This window comes from Mauremys reevesii, linkage group 3 (assembly GCF_016161935.1).
Source record: "Mauremys reevesii isolate NIE-2019 linkage group 3, ASM1616193v1, whole genome shotgun sequence".
In the NCBI taxonomy this organism is placed as follows: domain Eukaryota; kingdom Metazoa; phylum Chordata; order Testudines; family Geoemydidae; genus Mauremys; species Mauremys reevesii.
Window position 1 is genome coordinate 120,436,006 of NC_052625.1, and position 24,641 is coordinate 120,460,646.

The 24,641-nt window shown below is 43.1% G+C and overlaps 1 protein-coding gene and 1 long non-coding RNA gene across 10 annotated transcripts in view; one reads left to right on the forward strand and one right to left on the reverse strand.

Annotated features, from left to right (window-relative positions):
* The window catches only part of LOC120401277, a 28,639-nt gene extending 23,022 nt beyond the window's left edge, over positions 1-5,617 (reverse strand). For both annotated transcript variants that reach the window (XR_005596367.1, XR_005596368.1), the window contains exon 1: positions 5,488-5,617. This is a non-coding gene — a long non-coding RNA (uncharacterized LOC120401277). The remainder of the gene's footprint in view (positions 1-5,487) is intronic.
* A 303-nt stretch (positions 5,618-5,920) lies between these two features.
* The window catches only part of MCM9 (minichromosome maintenance 9 homologous recombination repair factor), a 74,662-nt gene continuing 55,941 nt past the window's right edge, over positions 5,921-24,641 (forward strand). Inside the window, exons 1-3 of one of the 8 annotated variants that reach the window (XM_039531299.1) lie at positions 5,921-5,938; positions 8,173-8,495; positions 18,118-18,434. In XM_039531299.1, the coding sequence (XP_039387233.1) occupies positions 8,186-8,495; positions 18,118-18,434 (627 nt within the window). In that variant the 5' untranslated portion in view covers positions 5,921-5,938; positions 8,173-8,185. Of the gene's footprint in view, positions 5,939-6,073; positions 6,422-7,547; positions 7,678-8,169; positions 8,496-18,117; positions 18,435-20,663; positions 20,810-20,948; positions 21,009-24,641 lie in introns of those variants that run through there. The other 7 variants (XM_039531302.1, XM_039531295.1, XM_039531296.1 and 4 more) reach the window with 7 other exon arrangements.

Sequence of the window (24,641 nt, forward strand, 5' to 3'; positions counted from 1 at the left end):
CAAATCCTAGTGAGGTAAATAGAAAGGAGCACAAACACTGCTAAATTAATTGTAAAAAGGTAATAAGAAAAGCCAAAAAGGAGTTTGAAGAACAGCTAGCCAAAAACTCAAAAGGTGGTAACAAAATGTTTTTTAAGTACATCAGAAGCAGGAAGCCTTCTAAACAACCAGTGGGTCCTCTGGACGATCAAGATACAAAAGAGCACTTCAAGATGATAAAGTCATTGTGGAGAAACTAAATGAATTCTTTGCTTCAGTCTTCATGGCTGAGGATGTTAGGGAGATTCCCAAATCTGAGCTGTCCTTTGTAGGTGACAAATATGAGGAATTGTCACAGATTGAAGTGTCACTAGAGGAGGTTTTGGAATTAATTGATAAACTTAACAGTGCCATCTGGTCCTGGTGACTTGTTATTCACCCAAGAGTTCTGAAAGAACTCAAATGTGAAATTGCGGAACTATTAACTATGGTTTGTACCCTGTCCTTTAAATCAGCTTCTGTACCCAATGACTGGAAGATAGCTAATGTAACGCCAATATTTAAAAAGGGCTCTAGAGGTGATCCTGGCAATTACGGACCGGTAAGTCTAACGTCGGTACCGGACAAATTAGTTGAAACAATAGTAAAGAATAAAATTGTCAGACACATAGAACAACATCACTTGTTGAGCAAAAGTCAATATGGTTTCTGTAAAGGGAAATCATGTCTTACTAATCTATTAGAGTTCTTTGAAGGGGTCAACAAACACGTGGACAAGGGGATCCAGTGGACACAGTGTACTTAGATTTCCAGAAAGATCCCTTACCAAAGGCTCTTATGTAAATTAAGTTGTCATGGGATAAGAGGGAAGATCCTTTCATGGACTGAGAACTGGTTAAAAGACAGGGAACGAAGGGTAGGAATAAATGGTAAATTTTCAGAATGAAGAGGAGTAACTAGTGGTGTTCCCCAAAGGTCAGTCCTAGGACCAATCCTATACAACTTATTCATACATGATCTGGAGAAAGGGGTAAACAGTGAGGTGGCAAAGTTTGCAGAGGATACTAAACTGCTCAAGATAGTTAAGACCAAAGCAGACTGTGAAGAACTTCAAAAAGATCTCACAAAACTAAGTGATTGGGCAACAAAATGGCAAATGTAAAGTAATGCACATTGGAAAAAATAACCTCAACTATACATACAATATGATGGGGGCTAATTTAGCTACAACTAATCAGGAAAGAGATCTTGGAGTCATCATGGATAGTTCTTTGAAGACATCCATGCAACGTGCAGCAGCAGTCGAAACAGCAACCAGGATGTTAGGAATCATTCAAAAAGGGATAGAGAATAAGATGGAGAATATTTTATTGACTTTATATAAAGCCATGGTACACCCACATCTTGAATACTTTGTACAGATGTGGTCTCCTCATCTCAAAAAAGATATACTGGCATTGGAAAAAGTTCAGAGAAGGGCAACTAAAATGACTGGGGGTTTGAAACAGGTCCCATATGAGGAAAGATTAAAGAGGCTAGGACTTTTCAGCTTGGAAAAGAGGGGACTAAGGGGGGATACAATAGAGGTATAAACAATCATGAGTGGTGTGGAGAAAGTGAATAAGGAAAAGTTATTTACTTGTTCCCATAATATAAGAACTAGGAGCCACCAAATGAAATTAATGGGCAGCAGGTTTAAAACAAATAAAAGGAAGTTCTTCACACAGCGCAGAGTCAACCTGTGGAACTCCTTGCCTGAGGAGGTTCTGAAGGCTAGGACTATAACAGGGTTTAAAAGAGAACTAGATACATTCATGGAGGTTAAGTCCATTAATGGCTATTGGCCAGGATGGGTCAGGAATGGTGTCCCTAGCCTCTGTTTGTCAGAGGGTGGAGATGGATGGCAGGAGAGATCACTTGATCATTACCTGTTAGGTTCACTCCCTCTGGGACACCTGGCATTGGTCACTGTCGGTAGATAGGATACTGGGCTGGATGGACCTTTGCTCTGACCCAGGATGGCCGTTTTTATGTTCTATTCTTATGTTTTTAACATGGAGGGATAAATAGTGGGCTTGAAATAAATATCTAACTCAGCTACGGTAACCACAGTAGTTTTTTAATTTAAGATCACTGTATTATTTAAAATAAGTAAAACAAAAGCAAAGTATGAGCACTGAAATTAATGGACTACTCATGTAACTAAGGCAAGCAAAATACTGTTTTGATGCATGTGATTCCAATGTATTAAATAACTTGAAAGTACAAATTCTTTTCCTACAAATCCTTTTTGTTTAGTATGTGACTTTTCTCCATGTATTTCAAATGAAGTTACAATTAGATGTTTTCATTTCCTTTTTTGTGCACTTTCTCACAGACTATGTTAGCGCAGCCCTGGTAATAGTGTTGTGTCTGATGCCTTTGCAACCATAGATTACCGAAGGAGAATTACACGCTGTTTTTGTGAAGATCTTACACTAGCAACTGTTTGGGGGATACAGGCTGTTTCTGTTTTAATTTTGCACCAGTTAATCATCCATCAACTGCCAACAGCATCCAAAACACAATAGAAGGCAAGGACTCTGCAATGAGCATCTTACAACAGAAGGCTCAGATCCTGCGAACACTTATGCAGATAGTAGTCCCGTAGGGTAAATGGGTCTACTCTCATGCATAAAGTTCTTTTTCGTTTATGCCACTTTTTCTGGTGAGGGTCATGGCGGCAGCATGGAGAATAGGAAGGACCACACCTCCTTTTCCTCCACAACAGGTTCTAGTTCCTCGTGGGGGATTCTCCAGTGTTCACAAGCCAGCCAAGAGATATAATCCCTCCAGCGTATTCTGGATAGGCTTCGGGGCTTCCGCCCAGTGGGACGTGCCTAGTAGAGTTCCAATGGAAGTCTCCCAAGGGGCATCCTTACCAGGTGCCTGAACCACCTCAACTAGCTCCTCTAGATCCAGAGGATGTAACATCTCTACTCGGTGGCCATCCTATCTAGCCGAGCTCCTCCCCCATCTCAGCATAAGCCCAGCCACCCTGCAGAGAAAGCAATTGCAGGATGGGAAAAATCAAACAACAAAAAGAAGACACACAGTCAGTGATAGAGTTTATCTTTGGGCCTGATCATCCACCCCTTTAAGTCAACAGAAGCAGGATTAGGATTTAAGAGCAGAGCAGTTAAAATTTTATTGGTGGATAACAGCATTCTTATCTTATGGGAAAGTAGTTGTGGGCTAAGTGAATGTTAGAGGAGAGATCTGACTGAAGAGTGGATAAGGGCCTAGTGCACTGGAACTGGAATGGAATTTCAGACAAAAAGGACGTATGGGGGGGTTGCTTTTTAATTTTAAAATGTAATAAGATTTAACTGTAAAGTATTCTAACTAGTTAAATATGTAAAGGGGAGAAAGAAGATGTTTACAAGCTAAATACAACACATCACAAATACTCAGATGAAAAGGAAAATTATGTTTAACAACTCCCATCAAACAAATAACAATAAAAAAAATATACTTGTGGCCGTGTACCAGCTCCTGCAGCACAAAGAGGAGAAAACTGGGTTGCCTATCAGCCTGACCAGCTTTAGAGACCAAAATTCAGAAGACCTCAAGGTATCTGTCCAACAATGGGGATGGGGGACATGGGCCTAACTGAGCTTCAGTTAATTGGGAGTTTTATTTAAATGGAGCACCACTACAATTGCATTTTCTCCTTTATTTACTGGGATCTGTAGTTCTCACAGCTTGCCTGAAAAATAAGTAACTGCTGTCCCCATTGTCTGTGATTGTTTCCTCATCTGTACAAGAAACTTCCCTGAGCTCAAGCAAGATGGCTGAAGAAGTGCAAATTGAATTTGGATCTGCTAACAAGGTCTTTTTGGCATTGCTGACAGTGAAAAATCAAAAACTTCTGTAGACAAAGTCTTCTTTTACAATACAAAATTAGTCTGATCAAAAGATCTCATTGTTATAGAGGTTAAAAAAAAGCTTTTCTAATTTTTGATATCCTCAAAGTAAGGTCATTATGTCCTTTTAAATCTCTGCTTAAAGATGACATATAAAAGGTTATACAGTCATTAAACATATTGCTACCTTACATTCTATAGTATAACATCTCCTTTTTGAAATACATGTGCACTCTGTCATCTTAAAAGACCAAGTCACAGAGTCTATGTGTTTGGATCATTGTTAAATTTAATTCCAAGACAACAACCTCTATTTTAATAGGAAGTCCTGAGTATTCCTTCTACATTGTATATAGTTTAAAGAAATTCTACCTCAGTTACTTTCCTAAATGGTCTCCATCTCTTAGGGCCTCACCTGCAGGGCCGGCTCCAGGCACCAGCTTATCAAGCAGGTGCTTGGGGCGGCAACTCTGGAGCAGAGCAGCACTTTCAGGTATTCGGCTGCAATTCAGTGGAGGGTCCCTCACTCCCACTCGGAGCGAAGGACCTGCCGCTAAATTGCCGCAGATCGCGGCTTTGGGGGGGGGGGGGGGGAGAGGGCTGCTTGGGGCGGCAAAACCCCTGGAGCCGGCCCTGCTCACCTGCACTACAGATTTAAAAAAACTGGAATTCCAAATCCTACAAATGTACATGCTTAACATTATTAGCATGAGTAGTTCCATTAAAAGCAACGACCTTGTTTAAGCATCTGCAGGATTGGGGCATAAGTTTTTAACCAAGTTGTAATACTGCTGCCTTCACAAACAGTGTATGTAACATAAAACATGGACAGATAATTCCTAGTAGTGCAAGTATACTGCGTTTTCACCCTGCTTGCCATAGAACATTAACATTATTATTGAGCTATATAATCATGTTCCCACACATTGGTGGTTTTAGTAGAAGTAACTATTTAATCATCCCCATCTGCAATACATCCTTATAAACAGCTGTGCAGTTTAGTGCACAGACCAATACATTTGACAGTAATTCCTGTATCTGAAGGAATCAAGCAAAGCTACATTGTTTAAAACTCCAACAAATTTTAACACAGTCAGAGCCCTAGAACAGTTGCACCCACCTTCCCTCACCCATCAAAGGACAATGTTTCAATTCCTATTCCCTCCCCCAGCTCTCCCACCAACCTCATCCAGCCCACATCCACCTCCACTCCAGTTAATGGCAGAGGGGAAGTCCATTACATTAGGGTGTGGAACTGCTGACTCAAGCAAACTGTGGTCATGCCAAAACCTAGGATTTAATATAGTTATTGTGGTAGCATAGAAGTTGCCTTAGTAAGGCAAAGATAACAGTAGTCTTGAATGAATCCTTAGTTAGTTTGAAGTGGTTCAACAGCAGTAAGAGCAACACAGAGGTAGAGAGAAAAAAAAAGTTTGTTTTTAAAAAGTCCTCAACTGGGTTCCAGTTTTCTTATTCAGGCCTAATCTTAGTATTTATCTATCTACTAATTTATGTATGAGTGTAGGTAAGGCCATAAGAGACATGGCCCCTTGTACCCACAAATCAGCCAGTTAGATGGTACAGTGTTATACAGGGTACTCACAAAATCTGAGGGCACTTCTGAAAAACATGTTTCTTGTTCAAAGAATGGACCTTAAATAGCCTTTTGATGATCTGACTGGCAGACACACTTTGGCGGGTGAGCACATCTTCTTCAAAAGTTCCAAACCTGCTAAAAGTGAAGGTTACTTGCTGTCGGGGACAAGTTTAAAACATCTCAAGCAGAACTGTTAAAATTAATTTAAAACAATATTAAAAAAAAAAAAAGCCCACGTGTAATCCTGCTTCTTGTCCTCTATTCCTTTACGGAATATGATGAGTGCCCCTGCTGGACATCTCGTTCTTCCTTCAACCCCCGCCCCGGGTCTCCTCTTTTTATCCCAGCAGAACTGCTCAGATTATTTTTATTTCCACAACTGTCCAGATTACTACGATCCCTGCAATGCGAGGAGAGCCTGGCCGCCTGGCTCCTGGTGGTGGGAGAATTAACAGGGGTAAAGACACCGGCTGAAAGATCAGCAGGGCACCGCGTGTTTACACAGACGGGGGGCGGGCAGAGGGAAGCGATGTGCATCGGGGGCTCCGCACCAACTCATCCCGCAGCCCCAGAAGAGCCCAGGGCCGCCCGAGAGGCCCAGCGCGGCTCCCCCTCCAGCTCCCGGGCTAGTAGCACAAACTGCTCCGTGGCAGAATTTCCTCTCTAGGCTGCAGCTTGTGCCACTACCCCGGCCCCTCACCGCCGCTCCCGAGCTCGCTCCGCTCCGCCTGCTGGGGGAGGCTCGGTCCTTCTCACGCTGCGCCCAGCCACGTTTCCGGCTCGCTGGGCCCCTCTCGCCGGCAGCCGGCCCGGGCGCGGAGCGGAGGGGGCGGGACGGAGCCGCTTCTCCTGCCGGGTGAGGGTGGCCGCTCAGGGTCGCTGCCTCGGTGCAGCGCGGCGGCTGCCTGCGAGAGCCCGGCCCGGGAGGCGGCGGCGGCAGGTAACCCCGGCGGGGTAGGGGAGCGCGGCGGGCGGCCCGCGGGGGCAGGCGCTGGAGCTGGAGCAGGAGCCCTGGGCTCGGCCCCTCCCCCGCCGCGGGAGCTCCGGGGAGAAACTTTGCGAGTTCCCCGTTCCCCTGGGGCTGGCCCGGCGCTACGTGCCCCGCTCCGCGGCCCCGGCCCCGCAGGGCCCGGCGGGATTGGCTGCCCTGGCCCAGGGAGGTGGGGCTGGAGGGTTCCCGCGCCGCGGCGGCAGCAGCAGCCCCCTGCCCCTGCCCGCGGCGGGGGAGACGCCCCTCGGGCCTCGCTGCCTCTTGGGCGCCTCTCTCACATGTAGGGGTGAGCCCGCTGGGCGCTGCGCGGGCACAAAGGCAGGCCAGCCCCCGGGACGGGGGCGTTGAGGCTGCCTCGCTTCTCCAGCCCCTTCTTGTAGATTTCCCTCGTAAAGAGAGTCACAGCTGGACAGGCCTGAGGGGGCTGGGGCACCGGACTCCCTAGTGATGGAAGGAGGGGGTTGCACACTGCGTAGCTTCTATAGGCTGAGCTCATTGCACGTACCAGGGGTTCCTTGTGTCCCTTCACTTCCCCCCTACAAGCTTCATGTGTGCCACCCTCCCTTCCCCCGCTATGTCATGGACTCCCTGCTCCCCCGCTTCACCCCCCCCCCGGGCTCTGTGTGCCTCCTATTTCATCTTCCCCATATTAGTATCCCTCATTTTTCTCCCATGCTAGGGTCTCCGTGTGCCCTCTATCCCCTCATTTGCCCTTTCCCCCTATGTCAGTGGCTCTGTGTGTGCTCCCGTTCCCTCTCATGCCAGGACCCTTCATTCCTCCTCCCATAGCAGGGGCTCTGTGTACACTCCCTATTCCCCCATTCTGATTGGATATGGCATTCCAAAGTTATCACTTTACACACTAACAGAGAAATGCCATCATGCTGAATGGAGGACCTCACTACACTCAGCCAATCAAAGAACACATTTATGTTACATATATTCTGTCCATTAGGAAGTTTAGAAATAGGAACATCACAGGAACCACAGAGCACTTGGTCTTCACAAAAAAAAAGTTTTGATTAGTTAGTTTGTTTGTTGCCCAAAAGTCATTTATACTCAAGCAAACAAAAACTCACTGATATTTGTTCCGTTCACACTGACTCAGAGGAAAACATTCCAAGCTCTAAACTTCATAGATGGGAAACTTGAGCGAGAGAAGGTTCCTGCTTCTTTGCAAGTTGCTTCTATAACAGGTTTATTATGTAATTATAGTTTATTATTATTTATATGTCAGTAGCACCCAGAATGTGTTAGGCATTATCTACAAATGTAGGGAAGACAAATATAGTCGCAGCCCTGAGGAGCTCAATCCTGCAAATGTGCCCATGCTTGACTTTATGCATGTGAACAGTCCCATTGCAGTTAAGTTTGTAAAAGGCCCAAGAGCTCGTGAGAGGCACTTAATAGCAATTGAAATAAATATCTTAAATTTTTATTGATGTCAATGAGGGTTTTCACTGAGTAAGTTTTGTGTGAACTAAGATCCTTAGCCAAAGATAATATACATGCTTGCCATATGGTACTTTTCATTCATAATTTTCAAAACACTTAGCACACTATCACAGATTAACAAATTTTTGTCAGGGTACTTAGTGTAAAATAGTTTACATTATTCACTTGTGACCCTAACAAAAATATTCTTTAAAAAATTGTTTTTTAGTTTTTTGAGATCTTTAATTGTTTTTTCCCTTTTACAGTTATAGATTCAATATGCTATTAAATGCTGACCAAGTAAACCTAATTGGACAAGTGTTTGAATCCTATGTTTTGGAACATCACAGGAATGACATCTTGCATATCTTAAGGGAAAGAGATGATGAGGGACACTACCCAGTCATTGTTGATGCCCTTACCCTTTTTGAGACCAACATGGAAATTGGAGAATATTTCAATGCATTTCCAAATGAAGTGCTCCCTATTTTTGATAGTGCATTGCGCAGGGCAGCCATGACAGCTCTGCAATCGGCTTCCCAGACTCATGATTTTAGCATTAAGCAGAATCTTCATGCCAGAATATCAGGTGAGTCATTGAGGTGTATGTAATTCCATGAGATGTTGTGGATTAATGTTTTATTGACAAAGGGTAGTATTCACAAGAGAATTGGGTGCCACCTAACCCTGTAGGCACCTAAAGTTCCTAAAGACTGAACAATCCATGGGTTAGGACACATGGGAGGTCAGAGATCCAGGTTCCATTCTCCCTGCTTCCAATCAGGCAGAGCAGGGATTTGAACCTAGGTCCACACATCCTGGGTGAGTGCCATAACTAATGGGCCAAAGATCATAAGGGGGCATCAGCACTACTTGCTCTTCCTCAGTTTTTCCTGAAAAAGGATGTAGGTGCCTAACTCCAGGAGAGGGTTCCCAGCTGTGGATCCCCAGCAGAGATGATGCCTCCCTCTGGCCAAGAGTTAGGCACCTAATTCCCTTTAAGGGGTGCAACTTAGGCTACATCAATATAACTCTCCCCATATATTATATAAAGAGCCCTTGGCACCTAATTCAGGATTTTGAATTCCACTGGGCAACAGAGCAATGTAATGCTGAGCATTGCAGTGCCTTAATCTTCCTTGTACATCCCACCTTAAAAGTTCCAGTGTACTCTATTTACCAGGAACTAGTGCAGTGCCTGGTGGGAGAAATTACTGTCCTCTGTGTTTTTATTTTTGCAATTTTGATATTTAAGGAACAATAAGGAGTTTAAGTATATTAGAAACAAAAGAAATCCTAGCAACGAAATAAACCTATACTAGATGCAGATGGCAAAATTGTTAATGATGCAGAAAAGGCAGACATGTTCAATAAATATTTCTGTTCTGTATTTGAAAAGAAGCAGGATGTGCTTTGTTCAAAGAAGAATGATAAATACTTTCCAGACCACTAGTAAGTATGGAGGATGTTAAACAACATCTTCTAGGGATGAACATTTTTAAAGGAGCAGGCCTGGATAGCTTGCATCAAGAGACCTAAAAGATCTGGCTGGGGAGATCTCTTGCCTGCTGATGTTCATCTTTAATAATTCTTGGAATACCAGGGTAATTCCAAAAGACTAGAAGAGTACTAATGTTGTGCCAATATTCAAAAAACTTAAGTGGGATGACCTGGAGAACTATAGGCTGGTTAGGCTGACAACAATCCGGGGGGGGGGGAATAATGGAAAAGCTGAAATGGGATATTGTTAAAAAATTAAAAGCTAAGAATATAATTAATGCCAGTTAACATGATTTTACGGAAAATAGTCTTGTCAAACAAACCTGATTTCATTCTTGGATGAGATTACTAGTTTGATTGATAAAGGTAACTACATAGTTGTATCAGAGGGGTAGCCGTGTTAGTCTGTATCTGTAAAAAGCAACAGTGTCTTGTGGCACCTTGTAGACTAACAGATGTATTGGAGCATAAGCTTTCACTTTATATTTCTGTAAGGTGATTGACTTAATATTTATGACATTCTGATTAAAAATTAGCACTGTAAAATGTCAATAGAACACAGTTAAATGATTATGAACTGGCTAATTGACAGATCTCAGTAGTTGTTAACGGGGAAATATAATTGAATGGGGGTGTTTCTAATGAGCTTCTGTAGGGATCAATATGAGGCTTGACAAGGTTTGACATTTTCATCAATGATCTGTAAATAAACATAAAATCATTGCTGATAAAATTTGCAGATGACAGAAAGATTGATAGGATGGTGAATAATGGTGGGAACAGGGCAGTGCAGAGTGATCCGTATGCTGAGCCCATTCAAACAAAATGCATTTTAATACAGCCAAAGTTACACATCTCAGAACAAGGAATACAGGCCATAACTACAGTGTTGGGGATTGTATCTGAAAAGGATTTAGTGGACTTACTGAACATGAGCTCCTGGTTTGATGCTGTGGCAAAAAGGGCTAATGCAATCCTTGGATGTGTAAACAGAGAAATAGCGAGTGGGAATCGGGAGGTGATTTTGGCTCCATATATGAAAATGGTGCAACTGATATTGGAACACTCTCTACAGTTCTGGTGTCCACATTTTAAAAATGATGTTGAAAAACTGGAGAAGGGTGTAGAAAAGAGCCACTACAATTATGTGAGGGCTGGAGAAAATGCCTAGCAGTGAGTAACTTAAAGAGTTTGTTCTGTTTAGTGTAGCTACAAAAAGCTTGAGAGATGACTTAATTATGGTGTGTAAGTTCCTTCACGGGGAGAAAACACTAGGTACTAAAGGGTTCTTTAACAGAGAAAGGAATAACAAGAATCAGTAGCTGGAAGCTGAAGCCAGACAAATTCAAATTGGAAATAATTTTTTACTAGTGAGGGTAATTAACCATTGGAGCAAACAATCAATGGAATTGGTGAATTCTCCATCTCCTGATGTCTTCAGATCAAGAGTGGACACCTTTCTGGAAGATATGCCTTAGCCAAACACAAGTTATGCTTTAGTCAAACATAAGTTATTGGAAAACTGCTATTTGTCTAAGAAAAGCAGAAAATGTAGCCCTCATTAATAAAGCCAAAGAAACCCCCAACACAATTTGCAACAAACCAGTGCTGCCTCTATAAAGCCCTGCATGAGAGAACAGAAAATTTTCATGAGATAAAAGGCTTGGTTACAATTAAAGGAGCATTATTTGAAATTTTCAAGACCAGTGCAGAGAAAGAGTTGTTATAATTACTGTTTTTTATTTGTATTACAGTTATAATATTAAATTTGATTTAGGTACAATTATATTAATACATAAAAATCTCTTAGAAAAAAATTACATTACTTGAACTACTGTATTATAAAGACAAATGTACTGTATCAAATCCAATATTATCTACAACAGCTAGTAAAATGGAGGTGGGGATGGAAACTGAGGAAGAGATGAGGGTGAATGATAATCTAAGGTCTTAATGTGTGGAGCTCATTGCAGGATCAGGGGTTAAACCAAAACTTGTGTATTTATTTGTAGTACTGGGACAGGCGAGTCTAGGCCGACCCAGAATTAAAGGCCTGCCCCCTCAACTGAAAGTGAGGAACCACTAAGTCCAGGCTGAAATTGATTGCTGGGAACAGCAAAGGAGAAAACAGAACAGGAATGAGGATAAAGGTTGAAAATCAGTGTTCCAGAGAGGGACACCAAGCATAGAACCCTGAACAGTAGCTCATGGCTACTGTTCCTCGAAGGCGTCTGAGGAGTCAGTGGACGCTGCCCAGAGGAGCTGTGCCCAGAGGGACTAGTAATATACCCTACAGTTGCAGAGCACCCTCCTGTCTAGTAACGTCCTCCTGGTATGATGGATGGCCATCTTGGCCAATGCCAGGAGGAAGTTGACAAGAAGACAGATGGGGTATGCAAACAGCAGGGAGGTGCAGGGAAAAGTGCAACCAAAACCTCAGTAGGAGTTTCTGGAGGCGCCAGAAGAGGGGCTGCAACCTGATGCACTCTGTGTAGATGTGCACCAGAGTCTCTCTCTTGCCGCAGAAGGGACGGATATTTGGGGAGTGTGTGAACTGTGCCAAGTACATGCCCAGGGTCGTGGCTCCATGGAGGAGCTTCCAACTAATATCCCCAGTGGGTCGTAGAACCAGAGTGGAGTACAGACTGGCTTGCCAGAGTTCCTTTCCCTCCACAAGCAGCAACAGGTCTTGCCATTTGGTGAGGAGGGAGACACAAGGGTGAGGATGTGGATGGTATGAAGAATGAGTGTGTACAGATGTTTTCTGGGCATGTCTTGGAGGCGAACTGACTAAATGTCATTCAGGCAACTCAGGTGGCCTTAGGGGTGACTGGGGAAGCTCGCAGGCTCGATGATGAGTTCTGGAGGGCCAGGAGCAAGAGGTGGGCAGGGAGCACCATCCTGCAGGACCTTCTTGAGGAAAGTGAGAGAAGCAAGAGGCAAAGTTGTCCTTGCCTACTGCAACATATGACAGTGGACACACAGGGTGGGCAGCCCCACCTGCTGGCCAAGTACTGCAAGGTCCACCCAGTCTTTCAGATCATAGTCCAGAAAGTCTCTGATTCTGGTGTCACCAGCCAGGACTGTCCTCTGACACCAATCAAGACTCCATCCCCTGCACACTTAGATGGGGGTTATGTAGCAGGGGTTCTGTGAGCAGGTCCTCCACCTCAGTGGCCACTATGGACCTGGTTGCTCACACTAGCTTCCAGGTCATAAGGAAGTCCTGGTAAAAGACTGGCAGCTCAGAGATGTCTCAGGGGAGAAAGGTACATGCCCAGATAGAGCAGTGAACCCACACCCCACTAGATGACATGGTGCGTGGGTGAAAGGGACTGCCTGCCACCTGTCCTCAACCATCAGACCAGAGCTCCATGATGCTGGAGGAATGGGCCCAGCAAGATGTGAAATCAAGAAATGTAATTGCAGTCCAACTGGGAGTGGCACAGTTGAATGTTCTCCACCTAGACATAAGTGAAGGTGGTGGAGTTGTCCGGGTGATAGTCTAACCAGGGAGTGATGGTTGATAATGTCCCTGAGAACGTCCATGGTGGCCTGGCACTTCTCTATCCTGAGGTGGTCCTGTGCTTCCAGGGTAGTGTTAAAATTCATGCCCAGGATCAGGCAGTTATGAGGATCCAGAGTGCTGAGAAAGGCAGATGCCTGCTGATAGAACTGCACTGGCTCTGGGCCTGTTATGGGGGATAGATGTTAACCAGGAAAAACCTGTGTAGGGGTCAGGAAATTCCATGAGTATGCACTTAGTTTCAGATGCATTCTTTCATTGGTGTGGGGAAGCGTTGTTTGCACCTCAGCCCTTTATGAAAGTAGCAGGGTGTACAGCAGAGAGTGGTTAGCTCTTCATTCCTCTCTAGCCCTTCAGCAGCATGGCTGTTGCAGATGCTTTAGTACAATACTGGGACATGGTTAAAAGATGGTTGGGGCTAGTATACCCTACAAGACAGAGTTATATTTTAATCAATTTGGGGGTAGTTTATCTGCATTGTAATTCCTCTGACACTATTGATTTTTGTAGTACAGATTTTGTAGTGCTGCTCACCAGGGGCGGCTCCAGGCCCCAGCACGCCAAGCGCGTGCTTGGGGTGGCAAGCCGCGAGGGCGGCAGGCAGGCTGCCCTTGGCGGCTTGCCTGCAGAGGGTCTGCTGGTCCTGCGGCTTCGGAGAACAGAGCGCCCCCCACGGCTTGCTGCCCCGTGCTTGGGGCGGCAAAATTCCTAGAGCCGCCCCTGCTGCTCGCTTTAAAAGCGGAATATATTGTTGGAAGAAATCAGTAATAAAAGAACATTTCATCCTTTTTGTCACAATGTCCTTTCTATTGACACTAAATTTGTTGTCAAGATGTTGATAATGAAAGCAATGCCATGCATGATTACTTGAAGTTGGTTACTCCTATAAGCCAGGAGTTAGTGGTTTCCTATGTTGGCCAAGTGTGATTGCAGCTTTTCCAAAAGTTACTAAAATATTAGTATTGTGCCTGGAGAACTCCTGGCCTTTGAGCTAAGGATTTCAGTTTCCCATTACACAGAGTTATATCAGGCCTGAGATGCTTATGATAGTTTCCAAGAAGTTATCACTGATATAAATATATACTGTACTAAAATCCATTAATTTCTTAATATAAGACTTTGAATGTTGACTTTATTTCTTTAGTTAATAAAAAATTGCTGAAGCATTTATCAGATGTTAGTAGTATCAGACAGAGTTGATGTTTATTAATTAAAATGTTGTTATATAGACCTATGTCCCTGGATTAGTTCGGGACTATTTAGAAAAGCTGGACGAGCACAAGTCCATGGGGCCGGATGCGCTGCATCCGAGGGTGCTAAAGGAGTTGGCCGATGAGATGATAATTGGCCATTATCTTTGAAAAATCATGGCGATCGGGGGAGGTCCCGGATAACTGGAAAAAAGCTAATGTAGTGCCCATCTTTAAAAAAGAGAAGAAGGAAGATCCAGGGAACTAGAGGCCAGTTAGTCTCACCTCAGTCCCTGGAAAAATCATGGAACAGGTCCTCAAGGAATCAATTCTGAACCACTTAAAGGAGGGGAAAGTGATCAGGAACAGTCAGCATGGATTCACCAAGGGCAAGTCATGCCTGACTAACCTAATTGCCTTCTATGATGAGATAACCAGCTCTGTGGATGAGGGGAAAGCAGTGGATGTGCTATTTCTGGACTTTAGCAAAGCTTTTGATACAGTCTTCCACAGTATTCTTGCCAGCAAGTTAAAGAAGTCTGGGCTGGATGAATGGACGGTAAGGTGGATAGAAAACTGGCTAGATGGTCGGGCTCAACGGGTAGTGATCAATGGTTCCATGTCTAGTTGGCAGCCGGTATCAAGTGGAGTGCCCCAAGGGTTGGTGCTGGGGCCGGTTTTGTTCAATATCTTCATTAACGATCTGGAGGATGGTGTGGACTGCACCCTTAGCAAGTTTGCAGATGACACTAAATTGGGAGGAGTGGTTGATACACTGGAGGGTAGGGCTAGGATACAGAGGGACCTAGACAAATTAGAGGATTGGGCCAAAAGAAATATGATGAGGTTCAACAAGGACAAGTGCAGAGTCCTGCACTTAGGACGGAAGAATCCCATGCACTGCTATAGACTAGGGACCGAATGGCTGGGCAGTAGTTCTGCAGAAAGGAACCTAGGGGTTACGGTTGACGAAAAGCTGAATATGAGTCAACAGTGTGCCCTTGTTGCCAAGAAGGCTAATGGCATTTTGGGTTGTATAAGTAGGGGCATTTCCAGCAGATTGAGGGATGTGATCATTCCCCTCTATTCAGCACTGGTGAGGCCTCATTTGGAGTACTGTGTCCAGTTTTGGGCCCCACACTACAAGAAGGATGTGGATAAATTGGAGAGAGTCCAGCGGAGGGCAACAAAAATGATTAGGGGGCTGGAGCACATGACTTACGAGGAGAGGCTGAGGGAACTGAGATTGTTTAGCCTGCAGAAGAGAAGAATGAGGGGGGATTTGATAGCTGCTTTCAACTACCTGAAAGGGGGTTCCAAAGAGGATGGATCTAGACTGTTCTCAGTGGTACCTGATGACAGAACAAGGAGTAATGTTCTCAAGTTGCAGTGGGGGAGGTTTAGGTTGGACATTAGGAAAAACTTTTTCACTAGTAGGGTGGTGAAGCACTGGAATGGGTTACCTAGGGAGGTGGTGGAATCTCCTTCCTTAGAGGTTTTTAAGGTCAGGCTTGACAAAGCCCTGGCTGGGATGATTTAGTTGGGTTTGGTCCTGCTTTGAGCAGGGGGTTGGACTAGATGACCTCCTGAGGTCCCTTCCAACCCTGAGATTCTATGATTCTATGATTTTGATGGTATATGTTTACTTAATCTTTCAATAGTGTCAGGTTAAAAGAATCAGTTATACAATATACAATATCTGCTGTTTCACCCCACTAAACCTTGTTTCAAAAAATTATCATCAGTAGACATACGTACATTCAGGAATATAATCTGAATTGTGATTCTGTCTTTCATAATCCTATTTTGTGTGTTCTTCTAGCAAAAAATAAAACAGTTTGCCACCCATTTTACAATTTATGCAGACTTTATGCAGCTATTAATTTTGTGATATAAAAGGGATGCGTGACCTCTTCTTTCTTACTAGTTCAAAATCATTAAATGTGATGTAGCTTCCTTTTTCTAAACCAATTTTCTGATTGCATTTGCACACCTCCTTGCTTTATAATGAGCATCTTTTTTTTAATCATAGTGTTATGGGGTTATAGATTAAGCTACTAAAGAAGTAGCAGGCACTATAGGAGTCAAATACTTTTCTGATAGACCATACCTACAGAAAGGCTGATTATTGCTGCAGGAATAAAAAGGATGAGCTACATGGATTAAAGGTTCTTTCAGCATAATTTCCTAAAGTTGCTGTCTTCCCTTAAATGGGCATAAAAGACTAGAAACTTTTTGATTTGTGGAGTTTCTCATCATTCTTCCAAAGTGGGTCAGTAGGGCATTGCCTTCCTCCCGCTATGGAAGGAGCAGGGGAACAGCCCTGAACGCAGTAGAGAATATAGTCTCTCATTTAACAAAAGAAAAAAATGTTCTTGACTAGGAAAAGGATGTCTGGGAATCCAAAACTGGGTGAAAGCCTCTTTCTCCCTTGGGTGGGGAAGGGGGTGAGAGCAACCTTGGCATATGCACTGGTTAGGGTCAGGTGGGGTGAGAGAAGCTGCACTCAGCTGCACAGATCCCCTCTGCTTTAGGGGGAATTAAAAGATAAACTTGTTTACCTGAAGTTTTGTATTATGCAAATATGAATGCATAAGATTTCCTTTCACGGCAAATCTGTTCATGGATGAGGGAGTTTTTGTTTAATTACCATTAGCCTACCAGTGTGTGCTCAGTAGCAAAGCATTTATGTAAATCTCAACCTATAATGTTATTACTAATGTACTAAAACCTACTCAAGGACACATGTACACCTCAGGCAAAGAGTTTGGGAAACAAAGTAAAATGAGTGGATTGGAGTCTCTGTATTGCTCAAAATACATTAATTTCCTTCCAAATCTAGTCTCTCTCTCTCTCTGCTCTGCTGATGCTCACTCAGACAGTCATGCCACAAAGATGTTCAGTAGCCAACTGAAGTGCTACAGCTTTCTCCCTGGTGTCAGGTGTGCTATGCTTTATGAAGGTCATAGAGTTCATGCGTGTTACTGGAAAAAATTATGCTAAAGGCAAAATTAAAAGGAAATACATTGTTCTCCAGTGTTCCAAGGGAGCAGGGAGGGGAAATTCTGTCACAGTTACACGTAATTACTCACTTTACTATGTAATATTAAAGGAAATAGTAACTTCGTAGGAGGCAGCTATTCGTGTTATCACATATCAAGTATTATAAAGTGCATTTATTTTTGAAAAGGAGTTGTAGGCTGTTGAGGTACATTAATCTTCCTAGCTAAGGGCTTTGTCCTGCATGGTTCTAAATGCCTTATGGCCAATAGAATGGAGGGCTCAGCATTGACTCTTAGGGTAGAACTAGAGCAGGGGAAGTACTGCAAACAATGTACTATGACTATTTGTTTGAACTTATAAGTGAACATGCTTCAGGTGTGTTCATAACTCCTTTGTATTTGTTTTCTGTCAACTTTCCTGAAAGTGAGTTTTACTAGTATTGATCCTAGAGGAAAGACTTTTAAGGTCAGATGCTCACAGAATGTGAATTTTAAAGTTTGTTATCTTGGGGATTCACACCAGATTATGAGTTATGCTTGTTTAACCAGGGAAACAATACCATATGATTTATATGGCTGATCGCAGATAAATAGCAAGTCATAGAAGGTAGTAAATGAAAGTCATAGAGTAAATGAAACTCACTAAAAGGTCATCAAACAATTTCAGTTAATAAATTCATTTGAGAAAAATCCCTGAACAGGAGAAGGCAAAAACTCTCAAATCAGTCACAATAAATTACTGCTTTGCTTTTGGTCAGAATAGGATTGTAATGCTGTTATATTTTCTCTCCATGTTAATTCTCTTATGTGTTTTGATATTTGTGACTAGTATGTTAGATTAATGAAATGGCCATGGATGCTACTCACATCTGTCTTTCTCTCCTTTTCCAGTTGAGAAAACATCTTTGTACCATACACTGCTAGTGAAGATACATTTCATGTTTATAAACTTAGACTTGCGGTCTTAATAATGTATGTATTTTCATTTAACAGGTTTGCCTGTTTGCCCTGAGCTAACCAGAGAACGTATCCCTAAAACCAGAGATGTGGGTCACTTTTTGTCTGTTACTGGAACTGTTATTCGTACCAGTCTAGTGAAAGTCCTGGAGTTTGAACGGGATTACATGTGTAACAAGTGCAAGCATGTTTTCGTGGTCAAAGCTGATTTTGAGCAGTACTATGCTTTCTTCCGTCCATCAACCTGCCCTAATGAAGAAGGCTGCAATTCATCTAAATTCACTTGTCTCTCAGGAACGTCCTCTGTTCCCACCAGCTGCAGAGACTATCAAGAAATCAAAATTCAGGAACAGGTAAAAAAAAAATAGAGGGAAGAGGAGGAATAAAATAAATGAATCGTGGAAAAATAAATTACTCTAGTAAAAGTATTACGGCCGTCGTTGCTAGGGTAAGCAAGTGAAATCCCAATAGAGTTATACCTGTTTATGAATTGTTCCCTTGTAACTAGTAAAAGATTTGTTAACATGCTACTGTAAGTGTATAAAAGCTGTATAAACCCTCTACAGTTATTTAGAACAATTGCCCAGCTGAAAGGAAAGCTGCCGGACGCCTTTATCCTGCAATTCCAAAACTTCAAGCTAAAGAACTAGAAAGATGAATATCCGCAGAAACACCCCTGCAAGTGTATTCCATTTGCTATATGACTATATTATTTGAAGTCATTTTTATGCATCATTAGAAATACGTACAGCCAATGCCTGGATTAAATTAGGGTGTTCATAAATTAAGTACTAAGTGTGTGTAGTCCATCAGTTCAACGATGACATTTTCGTGCTCTTTCTTGTTGTGGATTCTGGAGTGACTCTAAAGTCCAAACCGTAACACGCATGCTCGTGAGCAGATCGGGCTGGCAAAGTAATTGGTGAGCGTCTTGATAGCTATAGCAGTAGTATGATGCATTTCCCTTGCAGCTAACAATTGGTTATTTCTGTCCTCTTCAAAGGCTTAGTAAGCTCTGAGTGTTGTGTGCTGCCGGGCTGATCTATTTAAAGCAGCCTTCTCAAGATCATCCAGTTTTATTGCACCAAAGTGTATGCTCTTGTAGTGCTTTCTGGGGCAGCCTTGATTCCAATGTCCTTGTGCTGATTCTCCATAGAAAAATTTTCTGGGGAGTCGATACTCAGGCATCCTAATGACGTGTCCAACTCAACATGTTGGGCTTTTATCAGCATGGCCTCGATGCTTATGGCATTTTACTTTTGTAGAACCTCCAGGTTGGTCATTTTGTCCTGCCAGCGGATCCCCATAATGGCACTCAGACACTGCATATGGAAGGCCTCTAGCTGTTTGATATGCCATTTGTATGGTGCCCAGGTCTCACAGCCGTAGAGGAGAGTTGTGAGCACAAAAGCATTATAAAGTTTTATTTTTGTTGAGAGGATTATGTTGTGGGATTTCAGGACTTTGTTACGTAACTTTCCTAATGACTGAGAAGCTTTCTGTATCCTGTTCGTGATCGCTTTGTCAAGAGATCCATCATGGGAGATGTTGCTGCCGAGAGAGGTAAAACTGTCAACGTGCTTTAGTTGGATTCCACTAATGGATATGCTAGGGGATATGGCATGGAGTGGTGAAGATGATTGGTGCAACACCACATTTTTTCTCCAGGTTGATTGTGAGGCCAAACAATTTTGATGCTTCAGCAAAGCAATCTCTGATGCACTGGAGATCTTCCCCTGTGTGTGCTAGGAGGGCACAATCATCGGAAAAGAGTGCTTCTCTTATTAGTAGTTCTGTTACTTTTGTTTTTGCTTTAAGCCTTGTAAGATTGAAGACTGAGCTGTTATGTCTGTATCTGATGTATATGCCTCTGTTGAGCCCATCTGTAGCATGGTTGAGAACTTGGGTGAAGAAGAGGTTGAACAATACAAGGGCAAGGATACAGCCTTGTTTGACTCCATATGAAATGGGAAAGGAGTCAATGAGATCTCCATTAAAAAGTACCTGACCTTGCATCCCCTCAGGAAATAAACGAATGATCTTTACCAGTTTTGGTGGGCAACCAAGTTTGCCGAGGATAATCCGTAATCCTTCTCTGTTGACAGTATCAAATGCTTTTGTCAGATCAATGAAAACACTGAACAGATTCATGTTTTGTTCAATGCATTTTTCTTGTGTTTGCTTGATACTGAATATCATGTCTATGGTGCTATGATCAGGTCTGAATCTGCACTGAGTCTCAGGTAGTTTGGCTTCTGAGACAGATGAAATCAGTTGGTTCAGGAGGACACAAGCAAAGATTTTTCCAGCGACAGATAGATTCGTAGATTCATAGATTGTAGGACTGGAAGGGACCTCGAGAGGTCATCGAGTCCCGTCCCCTGCCCTCATGGCAGGACCAAATACTGTCTAGACCATCCCCGATAGACATTGTCGCAACCCTAAACTCATGCTCAAACATGGTGTCTCTATGGCCAATTGTCGGTCAAAAGGTCACATTGGTACCTTGTGCAACACCGTAGTGCGGTGTGCAACATTATAGTGCCATGTGCCTATTCCCGAACCTTCTATCTGGTCAATTGTGCGTCAAGTTGGTGCCGTGTGCTACAATACTAGCGTGTTGTGTGCAAAAGAGTAGTGTGCCGGGTGCAGCTCCTGTTGACGTAGAGGGCTCCAGCTCGGAACCTGGAGGGCGAAGGAGCTAGGGACCAGTTAGACGCTGGCACGAGTAAGAGTCTTCGAATAAAACTGTATCTCGTGCCAAAAACGGCAGGGTGTCCGCGTGTTAGCTGGAAGGCCTGATCACCCTTTCAGCCAGGGTCTCCTCCGGATTTTGCCGGCTCGTGTCGTGTCGTGTTAGGATTACTTCCCCTCAATTCATCATGCACTCTGTGTCTGTACTGCTGGTCAGCTGCGCCTGGAGTGTAGTATGTGCATTTTAATTTCTGTAAACACTTTGTTTGCTTAGCCTCTTCCTTTTTTTTTTCTTCTTTCTCCCTTATTTGGTGCAAAGTTGTGTATACAGTATAGGAGAATCAAATTGTTCTATTGATTACCGTTGTGGTTAGTTGGTGTATTTCACAACATTCGGTTAATGCAAGCACAGTTTACTCAGTTTGCGTGTCTATTTTGGATTTTAGTAAGCGGTTAATCATAGGTCGTTTAGTTCTTGTTGTTAGATGTAAATAGACTGTTTTCAAGTTGTGTGTGGTTTATCTTGATAGTATTTCTGATTGATAAATTACCTCCCCCCGGCCCAAGTTGTAACTTATCCCTTGTTAATAAAAGGCCACATGGTTTGAAATTTCAATCTGTCACATTTTGATTTTCCTCTCTCAATTAAATATTTACTCGAACCTGCGCTTGTCTCGGACAGACATTTATCTAACCTACTCTTAAATATCTCCAGAGATGGAGATTCTGCAACCTCCCTAGGCAATTTATTCCAGTGTTTAACCACCCTGACATTTAGGAACTTTTTCCTAATGTTCAACCTAAACCTCCCTTGCTGCAGTTTAAGCCCATTGCTTCTTGTTCTATCCTTAGAGGCTAAGATGAACAAGTTTTCTCCCTCCTTCTTATGACACCCTTTTAGATACCTGAAAACTGCTATCATGTCCCCTCTGTCTTCTCTTTTCCAAACTAAACAAACCCAATTCTTTCAGCCTGCCTTCATAGGTCATGCTCTCTAGATCTTTAATCATTCTAGATACTCTTCTCTGGACCCTCTCCAATTTCTCCACATCTTTCTTGAAATGCAGTGCCCAGAACTGGACACAATATTCCAGTTGAGGCCTAACCAGCGCAGAGTAGAGCGGAAGAATGACTTCTCATGTCTTGCTCACAACACACCTGTTAATGCATCCCAGAATCATGTTTGCTTTTTTTGCAACAGCATCACACTGTTGACTCATATTTAGCTTGTGGTCCACTATAACCCCTAGATCCCTTTCTGCCGTACTCCTTCCTAGACAGTCTCTTCCCATTCTGTGTGTGAAATTGATTGTTCCTTCCTAAGTGGAGCACTTTGCATTTGTCTTTATTAAACTTCATCCTGTTTACCTCTGACCATTTCTCCAATTTGTCCAGCTCATTTTGAATTATGACCCTATCCTCCAAAGCAGTTGCAATCCCTCCCAGTTTGGTATCATCTGCAAACTTGAGAAGCATACTTTCTATGCCAATATCTAAATAGTTGATGAAGATATTGAACAGAGCCGGTCCCAAAACAGACCCCTGCAGGACCCCACTTGTTATACCTTTTCAGCAGGATTGGGAACCATTAATAACTACTCTCTGAGTACGGTTATCCAGCCAGTTATGCACCCACCTTATAGTAGCCCCATATAAGTTGTATTTGCCTAGTTTATTGATAAGAATATCATGCGAGACTGTATCAAATGCCTTACTAAAGTCTAGGTCTACCACATCCATTGCTTCTCCCTTATCCACAAGACTCGTTATCCTATCAAAGAAAGCTATCAGATTGGTTTGACATGATTTGTTCTTTACAAATCCATTCTGGCTATTCTCTATCACCTTACCACCTTCCAAGTGTTTGCAGATGATTTCCTTAATTACTTGCTCCATTATCTTCCCTGGCACAGAAGTTAAACTAACTGGTCTGTAGTTTCCTGGGTTGTTTTTATTTCCCTTTTTATAGATGGGCACTATATTTGCCCTTTTCCAGTCTTCTGGAATCTCTCTCATCTCCCATGATTTTCCAAAGATAATAGCTAGAGGGTCAGATACCTCCTCTATTAGCTCCTTAAGTATTCTAGGATGCATTTCATCAGGCCCTGGTGACTTGCAGGCATCTAACTTTTCTAAGTGATTTTTAACTTGTTCTTTTTTCATTTTATCTTCCAAACCTACACCCTTCCCTTTAGCATTCAAGGTGTTAGGCATTCCTTCAGAATTCTCGGTGAAGACCGAAACAAAGAAGTCATTGAGCATCTCTGCCATTTCCAAGTTTCCTGTTACTATTTCTCCCTCCTCACTGAGCAGTGGGCCTACCCTGTCCTTGGTCTTCCTCTTGCTTCTAATGCATTGATAAAAAGTCGTCTTGTTTCCCTTTATTCCCGTAGCCAGTTTGAGCTCATTTTGTGCCTTTGTCTTTCTAATCTTGCCCCTGCATTCCTGTGTTGTTTGCCTATATTCATCCTTTGTAATTTGTCCTAGTTTCCATTTTTTATGAGACTCCTTTTTATTTTTTAGATCATGCAAGATCTCGTGGTTAAGCCAAGCTGGTCTTTTGCCACATTTTCTGTCTTCCTACCCAGCGGAATAGCTTGCTTTTGGGCCCTTAATAGTGTCCCTTTGAAATACTGCCAACTTTCCTCAGTTGTTTTTTCCCTCTCAGTCTTGATTCCCATGGGACCTTACCTATCAGCTCTCTGAGCTTACCAAAATCCGCCTTCCTGAAATCCATTGTCTCTATTTTGCTGTACTCCCTTCTACCCTTCCTTAGAATTGCGAACTCTATGATTTCATGATCACTTTCACCCAAGCTGCCTTCCACTTTCAAATTCTCAACAAGTTCCTCCCTATTTGTTAAAATCAAATCTAGAACAGCTTCCCCCCAGTAGCTTTTTCAACCCTCTGAAATAAAAGGTTGTCTGCAATGCAGTCCAAGAACTTATTGGATAGTCTGTGCCCTGCTGTATTATTTTCCCAACATATATCTGGATAGTTGAAGTCCCCCATCACCACCAAATCTTGGGTTTTGGATGATTTTGTTAGTTTAAAAAAAGCCTCATCCACCTCTTCCACCTAGTTAGGTGGCCTTTAGTAGACTCCTAGCATAACATCACCCTTGTTTTTTACCCCTTTTAGCCTAACCCAGAGACTCTCAACACTTCCATCTCCTATGTCCATCTCCACCTCAGTCCAAGTGTGTACATTATTAATATATAAGGCAACACCACCTCCCTTTTCCCCTTGTCTGTCCTTCCTGAGCAAGCTGTACCCATCCATACTGACATTCCAATCATGTGTATTATCCCACCAAGTTTTGGTGATGCCAACAATGTCATAGTTGTATTTATTTATTAGCACTTCCAGTTCTTCCTGCTTATTAACCATACTTCTTGCATTTGTATATAGGCATCTAAGATACTGATTTGATCTTGCCTCCCAGTTTTGCCCTGACCCTCCTTTCTCTCTGCCATTATGACCCATGCTCCCTCCTATTTCCAACCCATCTCCCAGGTCTCCATGTTCCCCACTTACCTGTGGGCTTTGCTCACCTGTCCCCGTCGAACCTAGTTTAAAGCCCTCCTCACTAGGTTAGCCAGTCTGTGTCCAAATAGGGTCTTTCCCCTCCTCGAAAGGTGAATGCCATCTCTGCCTCGCAGTCCTTCCTGGAATAGCATCCCATGGTCGAGGAAGCCAAAGCCCTCCTGGCGACACCATCTTTGCAGCCAGGCATTCACCTCCATGATGCACCTGTCTCTGCCTGGGCCCCTACCTTTGACAGGAAGGATCAAAGAGAATACCACCTGTGCTCCAAACTCCTTCACCCTTACTCCCAGAGCCCTATAGTCACTCTTGATCCGCTC